Source organism: Stylophora pistillata, chromosome 4 (assembly GCF_964205215.1).
Source record: "Stylophora pistillata chromosome 4, jaStyPist1.2, whole genome shotgun sequence".
NCBI lineage: Eukaryota > Metazoa > Cnidaria > Anthozoa > Scleractinia > Pocilloporidae > Stylophora > Stylophora pistillata.
The window spans coordinates 4,513,858-4,532,834 of record NC_142522.1 but is presented as its reverse complement, the minus strand read 5'-3'; the positions used below and the strand labels follow the sequence as shown (position 1 = coordinate 4,532,834).

At 38.7% G+C, this 18,977-nt stretch overlaps 2 protein-coding genes across 2 annotated transcripts; both read right to left on the bottom strand.

Annotated features, from left to right (window-relative positions):
• Positions 1-5,453: 5,453 nt before the first annotated feature.
• On the bottom strand, positions 5,454-10,192 carry LOC111327020 (uncharacterized). Its single transcript, XM_088756359.1, has 2 exons — positions 9,437-10,192; positions 5,454-8,582 (listed from the first exon to the last, which is right to left on the bottom strand). Exons 1-2 carry the CDS (start codon positions 10,088-10,090, stop codon positions 8,442-8,444), a joined length of 795 nt encoding a protein of 264 aa, XP_088612485.1. The 5' UTR covers positions 10,091-10,192; the 3' UTR covers positions 5,454-8,441.
• A 2,952-nt stretch (positions 10,193-13,144) lies between these two features.
• LOC148732077 (uncharacterized) lies at positions 13,145-15,588 on the bottom strand. Its single transcript, XM_088756361.1, has 2 exons — positions 14,784-15,588; positions 13,145-13,947 (listed from the first exon to the last, which is right to left on the bottom strand). Exons 1-2 carry the CDS (start codon positions 15,435-15,437, stop codon positions 13,807-13,809), a joined length of 795 nt encoding a protein of 264 aa, XP_088612487.1. The 5' UTR covers positions 15,438-15,588; the 3' UTR covers positions 13,145-13,806.
• Positions 15,589-18,977: the final 3,389 nt, after the last annotated feature.

Sequence of the window (18,977 nt, the reverse complement as noted above, 5' to 3'; positions counted from 1 at the left end):
TGTCATCTTTTTAAAAAAAATTGATCGGCCCTCATGGAGGGCTACTTGACCTAACTGCAAACATATACCTCAAATCGTGTGCATATCATCCAGATTCCGAGTGCTGCATTTTCTTTCATGGGAATTTTAGCAGTCCGAAATCCTCTGAAGATACACTTTTGTACTTGTATGCCATTTGAAACATGTTAAAGTCGGCTGATCTATGCGAAACTATCCATCACCGATCATTTGTCATAAACATGTACGTTATCACGAAACTGGACCGAGATAAATGATCTATTGTTGTGTTCACATTCACTCCTAGGGAAAATTGAATGCACTAAAGAAGACAAATGATATTGTTATATAGAAGTATCAATCTGTAATGTTGTATTTAGCTTGAGATAGAGAAATAAACATTTTACTCCCAGTTTTTTTGAGATGTTTTTGTATGAAAATGAGGCCCCAGGCCGCGAACAAGCAGCCATTGTTACCATGACAACAAGAGTGCTGTTACCTTTAAAAAAGGCATTTTTGTGCATCCCCCCTGAGTGCCTAACTGCAAGCAAAATTGAAGGGGGGTTGAAAATTTTCATTTCCTAAGATGTTTGATTCTCACAGAGACTTGTTCTTAAACAGAAACATGAAGAAATAAGGAGGAAGGGAAAAAAGCAATTTCAACAATGTTTAAAAAAGCTACGATCATGGCCCAGACGGATTTCATGACCATTCTTATATTTCCATGAGAGTTTAGGTCGAGAACATGAGAATTTGCACAAAAAACTTTTTTCTAAAAACTCCTCGGAAATATTTTATAAACCAGGGTATAGAAATTTATCACCGCCATTGGGTCGTCGCACTTGGTCTGTATTTCGCCGGTGTTTCGGAATTTTCACTGCTTCTTGGTTCGGTTTCTCCCCATCGATCTCTCCGGTACGGTTGTACCTGCCAGAGCCTCACGTGCTTCCGCCGACTGGGTTGTCAGGATCAGGCTAGGTGGTAGTCCACAATAGAGGGTTATACGATGATCATATCAACAATTACGAAGTGATTTTTTTAAAATGATAAAGAAGGGGTCAGTGGCATTTTCAACTTAATTTCTTGATGGTACACGTACGCGAATTCCAAGCAGCTCAATTTTTTCCTTCAAAAAATCTCTGAGGGAAGATGGCACAGATTCACTGATTGTAGCTCGTTGTTTTTCTTTGTAAGTGGAGTAAGTAAGTGAAATAAATAGGTGAGGTAAATGAGTAAATGATACAGGTAAGGAAAGTAAAGTAAATAAGGAAAGAAAGTAAGAAAACTATCTAAAGTGTATTATTAAAGTAAGTAAAGTAAATAAGTAAGACAAGTAAGTAAAGTGAATAAGTTATAACTTAAGTGATTTAAAACGAAAACGAGAAATGTAAAATGTGGAGAGACCTTTTGTAAAAAAGAGTCGAAAAATTTGGAATATTTAACAACTATTCACCGAAGTAGAGGTGGTTAGTAGTGGATATTTACCGAGCCGCTTCGCGGCTCGGTAAATATCCACCGCTAACCACCGACACTGAGGTGAATAGTTGTTTTAGTATATACTAAAACAGTGAGATAGTATACTGCTTCGTCGTTAATTTTGAGCGATTTCTTCGCTTGTCACGGATGCAAACCGGGACGCCATTTTTTCCCGAGTTGCTCGGAGGTAAATAGCAAAGGATATTCGGAGTTTGACTAGCCAATCAGAGCGCGCCTTCAACGCTATCCAGTGTTTTAGTATATACTAAATAAAAATATAAGATACACCCACAGTTATGTAAAAATGTATGAAGATAATAAAACGAGGTCTTTTTGAAAAGTTTTTTTTAAGTGGTTAATATGCTACTTCCGCCAATTGAGTGCATCGATCATCACCATTTCACTGCTCAGGAGTAAGAGTTAACGTTTTCTTGAATTTCGTAGGAACCTGGTAAGTATCCATAATTCAATCGTAGACAAGTCACAGGAACTTTTTACTTTCCTTTAGTCCAGTTCCGCGTTTATTCGGGGGGTTGTCTATTCCATAATCATAGTTTTCGGGTGGATCGGAGGGTCGCTACCATCACATTCACACCTTCGCGAGCTAAACGAAAAAGACAAAACCGTTCAGTTTATACCTTCCATTGGCCAAAACCTATCTTAAATAGCAATTTCTGTGATGAACGCTCTGAAAGATTTTTATCTTGATGAAAGTGAATCAGGTAATTGTAAGTACCCTGGTACTTACAATTACCAATTGTAAGTACCCTGGTACTTACAATTGAAAATGAATCAGGTAATTGTAAGTACCCATGTTCAGAACAATGTATCGTTATGCGCTCTCGGTCTAGATCGTTCCATCTTAACCGAGTCATATTAACCGTGGCTTTACCAACCGCCACCTCGCGCTACAAAAGACATCCGTATAGAATAATGAAATATCGACATCCACCTTCTTTGAAGATGTTTTTAATCGAAAATGGCAACATTTTTAAATCTTGATGATCTGCAGCATTTAGTTTCTGGTGCCGCGGTTTAATTCCTGAACCGGAGTTAAATGGCCACCTATTCTGAAATCGGTTTAGTTTGATGAAATACCTTCAAGATACTGAAGAGTTATCGTTCACTACTCTGTCGATTCTTGAAGATTTAAATCTGTTGACAGCTTCCGCAATGGAACTCATGTGATGTTTGCTGGTAATTACAGTGACATTGTAAGAACACTTACTTACGACTAAAGAATATAATAATGAAATGTTTAATCGAGAAATTGAGCTTTTAAAGAAATACAATGAAATTATAATTTCATGAACCATTTTAAAGATGGTTCCCAATTACCCTGGCCTGGCATTTCCTCATAGTTGGTGATTATTGGTGAGCTATACGCTTTGAATGCTACCAACACAAGACGGGGGATGGTTATTACTTGTATCAGTTTTCGAAGACCGAGATGTATGGCCTAATTTCACATTGGATGTTTAAAACGGCGATTTGGTGCGTAAATTGAGACCAGCTCGTTGAGACATAGTGAATTGCAAAACGTTGATAGACCTCACCATTAGCAAAGAGAATAAAAGTTTGACCAGACAAACCCAAAATGCAATGCCGTTTACAAAGGAGCACTTATGATCACTTATATGTATGAGGAAAGACAAACATTGCGATGATGCTACGATCATTATTTGTAGTCCAATGTAAACATGTTGCAACTCTGCGCAATTTAGGATGACTGACAACAGATAATTTGGAGACTAAAAAGTTTTTTTTTTAACATTTGCAAGGTTTCACTCAGTCCAAATCGGGTTTTAAAGATGATTTCAAAAAGGCCATGTCAGGTTGCAGGATCAAAAATATTTGTTCCTGAAACATCTCAGTAATTGCGAGAGCTTCTCAAAAGATAACTTCTGTTCAGATTAATTTAATATTCGTTTTTCCATCCGAAATTCTTGTTATAACATAACTAAAGCAAAGCGCGCGCCCTGATTGGTCAATTCAGCATCTACTATTTACCCATGGGTGCATTCTGCTGACGTGAGCAAATGCTAAGACTATTTTTCCGCGCGCGCTTGTTTTTTCTGATCACGTAAGATTTGTTAAATAAAAGGGAACTCTTGTTCCAATGTATCGATGTTATGTTATAAAACAAATGGTGAACGCCATAGCGTGTACTATTGAGTTAATAAATGCACTTGGGAGGTTTGCTAAGCACTCGAGAAGCTAGAGTCGCACTCGGCTAGCGCCTCGTGCGACTCGTACGCTTCTTTCGGGCCTAGCAACCTCCCGCGTGCATCCATAACTCAATAGTACACGCTATGGCGTTCGCCATTTGTTAATTGGCAATACCCTGTGAGTGCGATTAACATAACGGTGTGAGTAAAAATCGTTGAGAGTAAGGGGATCCTTCTAGCGCGAAGAATAAGTGAAATGGTAAATTTGGATTAATTCTAAACTAGCCAAGTCCCGAAAATGATTCTAGAAAGCCTGTTGGGAAGATTAACCCTCAATACCGATTGAATTAATTTTATTTGTGAGTTCTGATCGAAGGTTATCGCAGTGAAAAGTAAAATCTCTCTTCTTATAATGTCTAGTATGAACCATTTCAAGGCACGCGCCACCTAACTGAGTAATTATTTTCCATGTTTGTCAGTTGGTCAGCTAAAGTCTGTTCTATTTATTTACTTTGCCTGAAAAAAATTCCAAATTAATGCTGAAATATCCTTTTGTTTGGTTTTCAGGAAACTTATAAAGAATTCATGAAGAGGGAGAATAAATCAGCTTTCACTGGTAAAGCTGTTCCTTATTCGACTACATAATTGCATGAATCACAGTGACTATAATATCAATTATCATATATGATTACTGCGTTAATCGTACATGTAATAGCATCACTCATTTTGAATCGTTGTTATTTCAAATCGTCATGATATCAATAATGATATGACATTAATTCAACAATCATCAAATGAGAAGTGTAATGAGTCAAAAATATAATGTAACCCAAGAGTCATAATTAGAAATCTCGCCAAATCCGGTACTGATTAACTGTGTTACTTTTAAACAAAAGTTATAAGGTAAACTTTTAACTTCGGTATTGAAGTCTCACACCGTTTGTCATACAAGTAATTATTGCGGTACGTGAGTAAATCAAGTGTATGTATTGAGCTACAGTATGTTTGCGATAGAAATATGTGCCGGTTGGCCAATTAAAAAAAAGTCTTTTAAGCCGAACGCAATCATGACGCACATAATTAAGTTGATGTCAAGTGTCAAGTACGTTTTAGTTTTACAGGTTTCCCCTTTTTCGCTGAACTGTCATTTCCTATAGGATTGTATTCTATTGCACGGAAATTTTAGCAATCATCAGGAAAGTTGTGCGAGCAATAAGTGTCACGAGCATCACTAGTAGTCAAGTTCTCTAATAAAGTTCCTCGAGCACACGTGTAGGGCAGCGTACATGCTGAAAGGATGATGAAAAGAGGGAAAAAATGATAATTTGATCGAAAGGGAACTTTTACCATCTATTTATACATAGTCATTTTCGTGAAACTTGTTTATCAGGCTCCGGTTGTTCAAAGGGTGGATAACGCTAACCAACGGATAAATCTCTGTCCAGCGGATAAATGTTACCAAAATGTACTGCGCTATCCACCGGATTGAGACTTATCCAGTGTATAGCGTTATCCAGCCTTCGAACAACCGGGGCCAGGTCTTGAAAAGGTGTCACAGACGAATACGTTGTTTTCACAAAACGCAAAATATAATTTTGAGAAACGCCTGCACCTAAAACCGCGATAAGTTTCTTGTTAGTTAGTCTCTTTCGGGCACCAAGTTTGTAACACGTCTTCGCCGTATTTCGCTCTATCCCAGTGACTAAGAGCCTCTGTGGTGCATCTACCTGTCGCCCCTCCTTTTCGTCTTGTGAGATGGTTCATGAAGGGTTACTTAAAATGTGCAGTGCAGTTATAAGAACTAGGAGAAAATTGTCATTTTCCACACTTTATTGAATTACACTATTTCTCCATCACCACGTTTGACAAGCAATTGATCCTTTAACTATCAATAAAGATCTAAACATGTGCGAGTTGACAATCAGCTGTTACAGAAAAAACATCAGAACGCTAACATGATCAAGACGCAACGTTGTTAACGTTTTTGCTTTGCCTTTACATTATTAGCCGCTCATCGAAGTTCGTAGTTTCTATTCTTTAAGTCTTAACATAACAATAAAATTCAAGATAATTTGGTTTTATCAAGTCAGTTGATAATGTAAATCGGCCACCGTAAGTTGAAGAGTTTCTAGGCTGACATTTCGAGCGTTAGCCCTTGGTCAGAGCGAAATAACAATCAAATGAAAAATCAAAGGGAACTCAAACGGAAATCAAATAGAAATCAAATAGAAACCAAATGGAGGGAAATCTAATGGAAATCAAATGAAAATCAAATGGAAATCAAACAGAAACGGAAATCAACTGGTCTACTTTTATTTCACAAATTGAAAACAATCATTTTTCCGTTCGATTTTCTTCAATGTTTCGGAGCACGAAAGAGTCCAGATTTGTTTTAGCGAAACCTAGTTCCGATATAAAGTTTTTGTGTAAAGCCGGTTGTCAACTTGCAGCATGAAAAAGAACTTATTACCGAAGAGAGCATCTATGAAACATTTAAACCATTCATTAATTAAAAAAAAAATGACATCATCAAGTTTTTTAGAAATTTGAGTACCAACTCCTAAATATATGTCCATAATGTTCGCTTAATAAGAGATATTATATATACAAGGCTAAAAAGATTAAGAAAAATTATTCTTTATTTTTCTATAATTTTTCTTAATCTTTTTTGCCTTGTATATTTAATATCCTAATATATGCTTTCCTACTTAACAGTCTACGATAACAAACTCCTCCAAGGGGTAAGCATACTCCATCATTAATACATCACATAATTGCTAAACGGACATTACGTTCAAATCATTAAGAAGTTTTATATCTACCAATGATAAGAATGCAAAATTTATTTCTGTAAACCACTAGCGCTTATCTTAAAAAGAGTAACACTTGATCAGTATTTAATATACTAGCCTTAAGGAGACTTTTCTTTTTTTCTCACTAAAGACAATTTTCCTTTTTTTTTTGTATTTTGAGGTCACTTGACCTTTTCCGAATTGTACCACTGAAACAGCGTAAGAATCCTAGTACAAATTCGTTGTGTAAGAGAAGTCAGCTCAAATGTCAAAATATGAGCCGCTATTGCAACACAAATGTGCTGCCATATTCATCTTCCACGGTGACAAATCCCCACCAAAGACTGTCACTGTGCAATTAGTTATCATGCATGTCCATGTCCATATCGGTCCATGATCTATGGATCACGCAGGCATGAAATGTAATCAGTACGAGGTAAAACACACGCACTTGATTACAGAGGTTGCAATCCACGAAGTAGCTTTAGAAGTTACAACAACGGCAGCAACGTGTCCGAGATTTTAGCTCATCTTAATGAGACACACATCTCTTGACGAAAGGAAGTAGGTGCACCCTTGGGAATGACCGTTTCCTTCTGCTTTACTTAAAGTACCTTTTCAGGTACGCGATGTGACCATTTTCCCTACTGAAAATGTACTCAAACATCACGAACGTAATGGTCGATTTCTGTAACCGTGATTGCAGTCGACCATTGATTTAGTTTTAGAGGCATCTGCCTAAAATTGCCACCATTATCTTCTGGTAGGCATAAATGATGCATAATGTATACTAATTCCCAATATCACTCATGAATTCATATGAATGCATTAACAGTTTCGCACAAACTGTTACCTCATTATACTTAAGAATTCATTTGAGTGCATTAACATGTACAGTTGCTTGTTATCATATCAAGCTAACTGCACCTCTGACTAAGAAAAGTTTTCTTTTCACTTTTCCGCCTGTCATATCTTAACTGACTTCTTCGTTTTATCGAGTGAGTCTCAAACAACTTATCAAATCATATCATAGTTTTAGAGGCATCTGCCTAAAATTTCCACCATTATCTTCTGGTAGGCATAAATGATGCATAATGTATACTAATTCCTAATATCACTCATGAATTCATATGAATGCATTAACAGTTTCGCACAAACTGTTACCTCCTTATACTTAAGAATTCATTTGAGTGCATTAACATGTACAGTTGCTTGTTATCATATCAAGCTAACTGCACCTCTGACTAAGAAAAGTTTTCTTTTCACTTTTCCGCCTGTCATATCTTAACTGACTTCTTCGTTTTATCGAGTGAGTCTCAAACAACTTATCAAATCATATCATAGTTTTAGAGGCATCTGCCTAAAATTTCCACCATTATCTTCTGGTAGGCATAAATGATGCATAATGTATACTAATTCCTAATATCACTCATGAATTCATATGAATGCATTAACAGTTTCGCACAAACTGTTACCTCATTATACTTAAGAATTCATTTGAGTGCATTAACATGTACAGTTGCTTGTTATCATATCAAGCTAACTGCACCTCTGAATAAGAAAAGTTTTCTTTTCACTTTTCCGCCTGTCAGATATCTTAACTGACTTCTTCGTTTTATCGAGTGAGTCTCAAACAACTTATCAAATCATATAATTTTTGTGAAATCTGTTCTTCACCCCTTAACAACTAAGCGAATTAACTCTCTTCTTTTGACAAACTAGTTTCAGGCGCAGTGTAATTAAAAAATTCCCAAGTTACCCTTGATAAAACTATGTAAAATTCAACTGCCCTATGAATTTTGTTGAAACATTAAAACAAGAAAAATTTAGATAAACAGTATCTTCTATCAATGAATTTGGTTTGTCTAAACTCAAATATTAAATTCTAAATTCTACTATTTCCCCCCATTTTGCTTCTGACTTTGTTCAACTATTATCTAAACTTTACCATTTATACTACTTAATCAACTTAAACAACCTACTAATCGGTTATGACGATCTACGTTGCTTAGTAACTGCGGAAAGTCTCCCTCATCTTGCCTATCAGGTTGGTCACTGATCTCAACTGCCACGGCTCAGGTGCTGGTTCAGGGACAGGCTCGCTGAAGTGACCGCTATGGCGTTCTCCAACATATCGGCAGAAGTCTTTCTAAAATAAGACAATTGACAGCGAGTTATATTTCCCTTTCGTCTTGAGGAATTCATGAATTATAGTTTTTGCCCCGAGTTCAGTTCGCATTGCTCGAGTTTGACTTACTTTGTTGGGCGAACTCATAACGCCAACTGCTGAGCTTCCGGTCGCCTCGCGGCTAAAGATAACATAATATTGTTTCACTGTTGTTTCAGAAATTAAATTCTCACAAAAAATAAAACACGTTTAGGTGTTCCCACTTGGAACATGAGTGCCAGTTCTAGCGATCTGGACAACGTTAGGAAAACAGTAAAACAGTTAGATTAGAGTAGACAATAACAAATTACTCGGTATCATGATTTCATCAATCGAGCGATCAAGTTAAAATTTTCTTACATCTTCATGAATCACTTTGTTACCTCATAGCTTCAAAGTGAATAAAAATCGGCGCAGGTAGGAAATCTCGCTTCTCGTCAACAAAGCAAAAAGAAATCCCAATGTTCGTTTAAGCCGGTTTCAAAACAGAAATCCATGTTACTCCCATTTTGCAAGGACGATTTGAAACGAACCTCGCGCAATTATAAACATCGCCTGATTGAATTCTCCCGCGAACGTTTAATGAAAAATAATCGATGAATAGTCTTTTTAGTTTTGTATGTTTCTTTTTAGTTAGTGCTACGAGATAAAAGACGTTAATTCCATCCAACAATACTAGTTAAATATATCCTCAAAACTCGGTTTAATTTCTTAAAAATTGTCATCAGCGGATTCAGTTCCGCTTTCGATTTCACTTGTACGCCTACATTTTACTTGAATAATTCAATAACAAAGACAAAAACAGCGAATAACACTGAACATGAAATTCCACTCACCCAGCTACCAAAGTTGGCCACCTTAGGCAATAAATGGTCAGCTAGCTCGATGGCAACGTCCACTGCATACTTCTTTCGATTCTCTTGTTGGTTTTCAGCAAACATAAGCGAGACAATTTCGGCTGCAATGGCGACCAGCAAGGCTAAGGTGTTCGGCTTCGTCACATCGGCATCAGGCAATGCTTTCCGGCAGATGAAGTCCAAAACATCGGAGGCTTTTTTTCGAGATTTAAGGAGGTACTTTATCAATCCTTGAGCTGAAACATCAACTCGATCTTGGTCAAGATCCACCATTTCCGCCAGATGAATTCCCACACTTTCGGTCGACGATTTCATAGACGGCTGGGAACCTTGCCTTTTTAAAGCGTAGACCACCAGTTCTCTTGTCAACTCAAATGCAGTCAGCTGAGTAACAAGGTCTTGCCTGTTTATTGCGTTGGCGAACTCCGTCAGGAAGTTGAGTTTCTCCCACGAAATCACTCTCTTGTCTTCCAAGGGATCAAAAATTTGAACGACAGCGGTGGAATTACTCGACAGGCTCTTCGGAATATGGTCTTTACAGAAAAATAGGAGTTCTTTTATCTCCCCTTCTGTCAGATCTTGAGAAATCTTGAGAAGTACAGTTCGGTACCGAAGCTTTAGATCCTCTAACATAGGTAATAATAATGTAGACTTACAAAATTGATGAAGGTTTTCGTTTTGAAGGTCTCGCTCTGTGAAAGATGAATATGGCGGCCAAGAAAAATATTAGGAGCACCCTATTTATATCCGAGAAACTGACGTAACAATGACGTCGTAGGCTTTCCCAGGTCTTCTCAACTTGTGTAAGGGTCGCTCTCAGGTCGGTCACTTAATTAAAATGACCACAATTTTTTTTTACTGAAACATAGATACTACATCTGAGGGAAAATTTTTTAATTGTTACAAGACAAGGTAACTGAGTAAACCTTGGATGTCTTAGGAATGAAGTCTGAAAGTGTAGAATTAAGACCTTTTTTGATTAAGAGAGAAAAACATCAGTGACTAAAAGATTCAATCAAGCCGGCTCATGTCATGATCATGTTTTTTTGGCTTAAAACCTACGATTCTATAATTTCCTTCCATCCTCTCATATTTTTTTAATGACATTTTTTATCATTCCAAGCAAGTGTTGAACTCAAATACCCGGGAATTCATAAAAAAGTCAACGAAAATTCAAGTATAACTCATCGTGATAATATTTAGTAAAAATGTGATTATTAGAAAATAAGTGAGCTTATTTACCCACTGGGTAAGCTCACTTATTTACCCGCTGGGTAAGCTCCTTAGTACCTCGTGGCATGAGGTACTAAGGAGCTTACATAATAATAATAATAATAATAAAAAAAAGCGCTCGTGCTTTAATCAATGCATTGCTGCACCTGGTCGCTGCACTTGCTCGGTATTCTACTGCTGCCTAGGAACTCAAAGCTTTAACCTACAACATTTAAATAAACCTTTTTTATTGCTATTTACACTGGTTTCTTAAATATATTTACATGGTTGTGGGAGTATTGATGAATGCTTTCTATCTAGCTTAAACATATGTACAGATATCAACTGTGCTTAAAAAAAAGAACAAATGCACCTTTATGATTGCCGCAGGATAATACTGAATCTCGAAATTGCAATTTCTACTGAGTGTGCCTCCCTTATTGTATTAGTACTGCCTGCGTTGCATCTATTACCTTTAATTCCCTACTAGGTTTGCTCTGTTCCTTTTATTAGCTCTCAGACACATCATGGTCTTCATGTTGAGTAATTCCACTATAAAAATATGAATGGATTCCTATAAATGCTCATTTAAAAATCTCAACAAGAGGTTTTTTTTTTTACACCACGGCCAGTTTTATGGCCTGCATGAAGCAATGCTCGGTGTTCTTTGGCTTTTTGTATTTAATGCGGCACTCTTCAGTGATAGAACTCATAAATTCACAATAAAACTGATCAGTAGTCATCCCATAAGCCTGGCTGTCAAGAGACACAAGGCAATCTTAAATCAAGCAAAAAAAGTTACAGCCTTTTCTTATCCAGATTCTGAGAATCCATGGTCCTTTGGGCGTATCCAATATCTTTACCGAGATACTGCATGTTTCTCTGCGAACAGAAGTTCATTTCATATTTTATTTTATATTCTATTTTAATTTCTAGGAAGATTTTAAAAATCATGTCAAGGGAGTACACTGTTTAGTTCAAGAAAATATGGATACCAATCGTAACTTGTCTTCGCAAGAGGTAGCAAAAGTGGTTCAACAGCTCAGAAAAGCCATATTTCTCTCGGGTAGGAAATCCAGAGGAAACTCCAGTGTCTTTCTCGGAGACTGATAATCATTCTTGAAAAGTAACAGCTTCTGTTAACAGTATTACAACTATTACTTTTACAACATCATTATTGTTATTACTGTTACAACATTATGATTATTACTATTACAAAAGTATTTATTATTATTACTATTACAAGTACGATGTTATTGCTAAAACAGTTATTTCATAATCATTTCTTCTACGATACTATAATCATTGCTTTTGCCACTTCAGTATCATTACTTCTACACTACACTATTAGTACTACAATATAACCACCTCTATTTTACTACTGACAATACCATCACTTCTTGATCTGTTGCCACTAAAACAGTATTACTGCCTTACTAATACAACGATTACTACTTCTATGATCATGATACCTTCTACAATCAATTCAGCATGTTCAATCTACGTAGTAATTTTGATCTACTAGTACATGAAATACATATGTAACAACTATGTTATGTTTGAGCGATATGAGGCATTTATGAAGTAAAATAGCAGTGAGCAATCCGTTTTAACGTGATCTGAGGTTTTTTCCACCCATAAAAAGTCTTACACATGTGTGCATTGCCAACTTATTTACTTGCTTTAAATTACAATTAGATGAAGTTTGGCGAATGACTAGACTGACAAATTTTGCCGAGAGTCGTCATAAAAATATAGTATTGTTCAGCGCTTTAAAATAAAGAAAACGGATACGACCAAAACTGATTAGTGTCTTGTCATTCTCATTGTCGTCTTAGTCAGTGTCTTGGTCGAAAGGTAAAGGGGGACGGAGAGGGAGAGTTAACGAAAAGAGAACTGAGTGGAATCTTTCAACCCCTCCCCAGTCCTCCTCGTTTTCCTTTGCAGCTCTCGCCTCCTATAATGCCCCCCTTCGGGTAATATTTCCACGATTCGTGAAGGAAAGTTGGTTTCTCCTCTCTTTGCGGAAAAAACGTAACAATTTGCGTTTTGCACAACATCCCTTAGCATCCAACAGTAACGAAGAAGTTGCTGATGACTGGCACGCTCTTTTTATATCTTAACTGCAGATCAATTGTAAGAATCTAATGCCAAAAACGGATTTGAAGCGGCAAGGAGAGCCTTCTCGCAGGCCAGACTGTTCTTGATCCTCACTTTCCATTTTTCTCAACGTTAAACCTCAATTCCCTATGGGCGTTTAAGCGGTCAGAATAAATCAAATAAAATGAGGTTTACGTACCCGCGGGCTGAGGGACAGCCAGGGCACCCCAGTCGCGGTTGCACTGGCAGATAAAACACGATGAATCAGTATGTACCGTATTCATGAAAAGCCGTTTCGAGGAGCGGCCTGGATTTAACAGCATGGAAACAAGCTGGAAAAGTTTCGTTGCAGTCAACAATATGGAGAGGTCCTCGTTTTATCAATTCTCAACTTCAATTTATTCTTCTCTCTCGCGTGCGTTTGAGTGTATTTTATATTTTCACATTTTGTATAAAACACTACGATATATCTAACTGCTAAAAAATCTAACAGTTCATCTGTCTTGGCCCTTTGTAGAAGCACGTAAAAAAGATGGAGAAGCTCAAGCGAAGTACACCAGAAAAATGTATTTAGCATTCAATATTATTCTCTTTTACACCTTTGCGAGTGTATTTTACATTTTCACATTTTTCATATATTTTTCTTAAAAACAGTCAGATATTTGTTTCGGATGAAAATCTAACAGTTTGTATTACGTTCCACTTTTATGTAAGACGCTAATGTGACAAGCACGAGGAACGAAGTTTTCTCCAAAGAAGTAAATGTAGAACTTGAAAGTTGACTGCCTTTTAGTCTGGTTTCTCCCCGTTGATCTGTCCGGCTTGGTTGTACCTACTGGAGGCTGACATGCCTCCGCCGGCTGAGTTCTCAGGATCATAGAAACGCACAAGCCCCTCTACCACGGCAAGGTGGCAGTCCATAAGAGGGGAGGGGAAGGGGGTGAGGAAGGGGGGAGGGGGGAAAGGGGTAGGGATGAGGGGTAAGGAGGGTTGAGGGGGGTAGCCTCCGTCTTAGAAAGCTTATCGGTTATGACGATCTATATATTGAAGAAACGTTCCTTCATCTTGCCTACCAGGTCGGTCAACGCCAACTGCCAGGAAAAGTCAGGTGCTGATTCAACGACAGGCTTGGAGAAGTGAACGCTATGACGTTCTTCAACATATAGGCAGAAGTTTTTCTAAAATGAGAAAATGACAGCAATTTATGTTTCTCTTTTGCCTTGAAGAATTCATGAAGTATAGTTGTAGCCCCGAGTTCAGTTCGCATTGCTCGAGTTCGACCTACTTTGTTTGGCGACCTCGTAACGCCGACTGCTGGGCTTCCGGTCGCCTGGCGGCTAAAGATAACATCATATTGTTTCAATGTTGTTTCAGAGATTAAATTCTCACAAAAAATGAAATATGGTCAGGTGTTCCTACTTGGAACATGAGTGCCAGTTACGGACAACGTTAAGAAAACAGTAAAACAGTTAGATATCTCAGAGTATACGATAACAAATTGCTCGCTATCATGATTTCATCAATCGAGCGAACAAGCCAAAATTCTCTTACGCTTTCATGAATCACTGGTCCCTCAAAACTTCAAAGCGAATGAAAATCGGCGTAGATAAGAAGTCTCGCTTCTCGCCACGAAGCACAAAGAAATCCCAAATTTTTTTTAAGGCTTTCAAAACGGAAATCCGTGCGACTCCCGTTTTTTAAGGACGGTCTGAAACGACTCTCGCATAATTATAAACATTGCCCAGTGGAAATCGCCCGAACTATTAATGAAAAATAATCGATGAATAACGATTTTGTATGTTTCTTTTTAGTTAGTGCTGCGAGATAGCAGACGTTCATTCCATCCAACCACATTAGTTAAATGTCTCCTCAAAACTCGGTTTGATTTCATAAAAGTTATTATTAGCGGATTCAGTTCCACTTTCGATTTCGCTTGTATGCCTACATGTTACTTAAATTATTTACTAACAAAGACAAAAACAGCGAATAACACTGAACATGAAATTCCACTCACCCAGCCACCAACTTTGGCCACCTTAAAAAATAAGTAATTGGCCAGCTCGATGGCGACGTCCATCGCCAACTCCTTTCGATTCTCTTGTTGGTTTTCATCAAGCACAAGCAAGACAATTTCGGCTGCAATGGCGACGAGAATGGCTACCGCGTTCGGCTTGGTCTCATCTGCACTAGGCAAAGCCCTACGAAAGACCATTTCCAAAACACGAACGACATTTTTTCGGGATTCAAGGAGGGACTCGATCAATCCTTGGGTTGGAAAATCAAGTCGATCTTGCAAAGTATCTAGCATTTCCGCCAGATGTAGTCCTACGCTTTCGGTCGATGATGTCATAGACGGCTGGGAACCTTGCCTTTTCAAGGCGTACATCACCAGTTCTCTGGTTATCTCAAAGGAAGTCAGCTGTTTGACGAGATCTTGCCTGTTTACTTCTCGGCTAAACTTCGTTACGAAGTTGAGATTCTCCCACGAAATTACATCTGCGTCTTCCAAGCGATCAAAAATTTGAACGCCTGTGGGGTGAATACTCGACAAACGTTTCGGAATAGAGTCCTTAGAGTAAAATAAGAGTTCTTTTATCTCCTCTTCAGTGAGATTTTGAGAAAGTTTGACGAGTACGATTCGGTAACAAAGCTTTAGATCCTCTAACATTGGTAATAAAGATCTTGTTCTGGAGCTAGTTCTAGGTCTGTAAAAGATAAGTATGGCGGCTAAAAAATGACATTAGCACCCTATTTATTCAGAAACTGACGTAACAATGCCTTATTAGGCACTCCTAGGTATTCTCTTCCTCTATAAAGCTCGTTCTCAGTTCCCCTCACTTAGTTCAAATAACTTTACAATATTGACTAAGACATGGATTTTACTCCTGTGTTTATCGTTTATTATTAAAAACACTTTGCAGTCAAATGACTGAATTACGTGAATACGTACAATACAATAAGACGAATATTAAAAAAAAAACATAGATATACATTAGATACAGTGGCTAATAACAAAACTGTCTCTAAATCTGTTAGTCTTGCACACGGGTGAGGTAAAAGGCGACCAGATCTAAGGTTGTACATCTGCTGGGATCGTGTTGGGAGTAGATGGCTGAGTTTGTGACTGTCATGTGCAAAATTTTATTGAATAGATCTTTACATAATGTGCGCCTCCTATCGTATAGGGTTGGTAGGCCAACTTTAGATAGACCTTCAATATAATTACAACCTGGAAAGATTATGCGTAACGCACGACGCTGAATGCGTTCAATTTCATCCGAGAGGCACAATGGTAGCTTACAATGAAAGACCTGACATGCATATTCTGGGACTGATCCAATAACGCTACAATAAAATCTAACAAGATCATTGTGAGCAATACCCGCCGCTTTAGTTTTCTTAGGAGGTAAAGTCTCCTGGCAGCCTTAGTCGTGATTGAGTCGATATGTGTAGACCAGTTGAGGTCACTGCTTATGATAAAGCCAAGAACTTTACCGAAGATACCATTTGGAACTCGACCCCTTCTATTCACACCTGACAGAAGCAAGGGGGAGTGCGCTTGAAGCACATGCGGATCTCCTTGCACTTGGTTGGATTTAGCTGTAGATGAATTTCCTGAGACCAATCGTGGATGTAATCAGCCGCTTGCTGAAGTGAAGCTGTGCTTGGAAGCGGGAACGACCTCAGAGGCCGTTGTGTCATTGGTGAATTTCCACATGTGGAACCCTTCTGGGATACGGAGATCGTTTACCATCGCCAGAAATAGCCATGGACCCAAACGGGTTCCCTGGGGCACTCCAGCAGGAACATCTAACCAATCAGATAACACTCCATTTCGTTTCACCCTCTACTGTCTGCTCCTTAGAAAATCGATCACCCAGTTCGCAACTGTAGGTTTCACGCTAAGACTCAGAAGCTTACCGACCAATATATGGTGGTCAACGAGGTCGAAAGCTTTCTAAAGTCTAATATTGTAGTCCTTACAGTTGAGCCGGTGCCATCAGTAGCGTGTAGCCAATGATGGAACATGAAGATTAGAGCGAACGCGGTAGATAAGCCTGGAATAAATCCAAATTGTGCGGGATCGATGGCTAATAACAGTACTGGTTGCAATTGCTTATCGATAACAGAGCCCTCCGCAACCTTAGACAAGGTGGATGTCAATGAAATGGGTCTTAGGTCTTCATTGATGTCGTTGACTGTAGGTGCCTTGGGGAGAGAGGTGGAACTTCAGCAATCTTCCAAGCCCGGGAACTTTTCTTTCAGAGAAAGAGGTTTTAAGGGTTTCTGCTTTTGTCGCTGCCAGAATATCTGCATATTCCATCTTTTCCCTCCTTTACGCTTTCGACTAGAGTCCGCCATTGCTGTAGTGTTACACACAATGTGACGTCACGAGGTTAGTTATTTGGTGGTCTGGCCGAGCGAAGTGGCGGTAAAAAAAATTCAAGCGGTGACAGCGATTCAAATGAAAAAATTCAGTACTTATATTTACCGGATTGCTCCCAAATTCCTCAAGTATATTAAAGACGATATAAGCAACTAGAATCTGTCGAAAAAAAAAACTTGTCATATGCACTTTAATACCCAGTTCGGGAGATCTTCCGGCCCACCGGCACGCGCGCTGCTGATTTCATGAAGTTTGAGCGCCACCGAGTGTTTATTGACTGAAATAGGCTGATCGTCGTCCATATCCACGCGCACACAGTCAGTTAAGGGCGAATAATCTTCCATGACGCTGGCGAATGCCCTGTTTATTTTGTTCGCAAGAGTAAACTCGTTGTACATGAGCTTGGGGTGAAGAATAGAAGTCAAGCCACGCCCTGCTGTTCTAGCAGACCCACAAAGCTGCTTAACCCCTCTCCACCAGTAGCGTCGTTTGGAACCTTGCAAGTCCTTAACCTTACTTTCTTAATACACCTTACCACAACGCTTGCGCTCGCTGTTAACTTTATTCCTAAGGATCTTGAATAGGGGCTGATTTCCAAAAGCAAAGGCCTTTTGGCGACGGGTAAGGAGCTGCTTAAGCTGCGTTGACACCCAGGTACGATCCGTCTCGTGGATTTTAATGGAGCGCACAGGGATAATTGTGTCCAAACTGTAGTTGATAACTTCATTCAGCAGCGACAGCTTTCCTTCACATGACTTATCAGACGTCAGCAAACTCGACCAGGGGATTCCCATCGAAAATCGCCCAACACTATTGACTTTGCTAGGGCGCTTGTCTCTCGACCTTGCTCTTTGGCTTCGAGGCGTCACCCGTCCCAGAACCTATGTTAATAGTCACGTGGTCAGACAGTTCAAAGGGAGGTAGGCGGGGAGGGACCGATGATTAGTCATGTAAGTTGGTGAAAATCTGGTCCAGAGTCCTATCACCTCTAGTTGGAAATTTGACAGTTGGTTTCAGGTTAAACGATTTCACCGCTGACTGGATTATAGGAAGGAAAGTTCAATTGAAGCCACCAGCCAAGATAAAGGCACAGTTGGGGCAGGTTGCCTCCAAGGACACGAGTGACGATATCAGATAATCCTTCATTGCTGCGTCGTCGGTGTCAGAGTACTGATAGACCACGCCCACTATGATGTTGGAAAAGCCACGCGGAGGGAAAATTTTGTAAGTTACAAAACAAGGTAATAATAAATAAACCTCAGGGCCTAGTTGTTCAAACGCCGATTGGCACTAACCCTGGGTTAAATTTTAATCCAGGCTCTTCATTTCTCTATCCAACAGCTCTTTAAGCAAAATTTTCACTAATCTTTTAGGAGAAACCAACCATCAAATTTTGGACAAAACAGTTCAACTGAATTTTTGTTTTAAAGCATTCAGATCTGAAATTAAATTTCACACTAACCCTAGGTTATCTTAACCCAGCTTTGAAAAACCCGACCCAGATGTCATAGGAATCAAAAAGATTTTAGCGGGGAGGGGCAAGGGGAGTTAGCTCATGAGGTGGATAATTCTGAAAGAATGAAATCAAGGCTATTTGGTCTAAGTGACCAAGCCGGTTCATAACATGATCATGTTTTTCTGGTTTAGGTCCTACGATTCTATTATTTCCTTCCATTTACCTTCATCCCTTTCTAATGACATTTTTTAACATTCCAAGCAAGAGTCGTATTCAAGAACTCGAGAATTCATCAAAGGATTAACTGAAAATTCTAGTATACCTAATCGTTATAAATTTTCAGTAAAAATATGATTATCAGATGA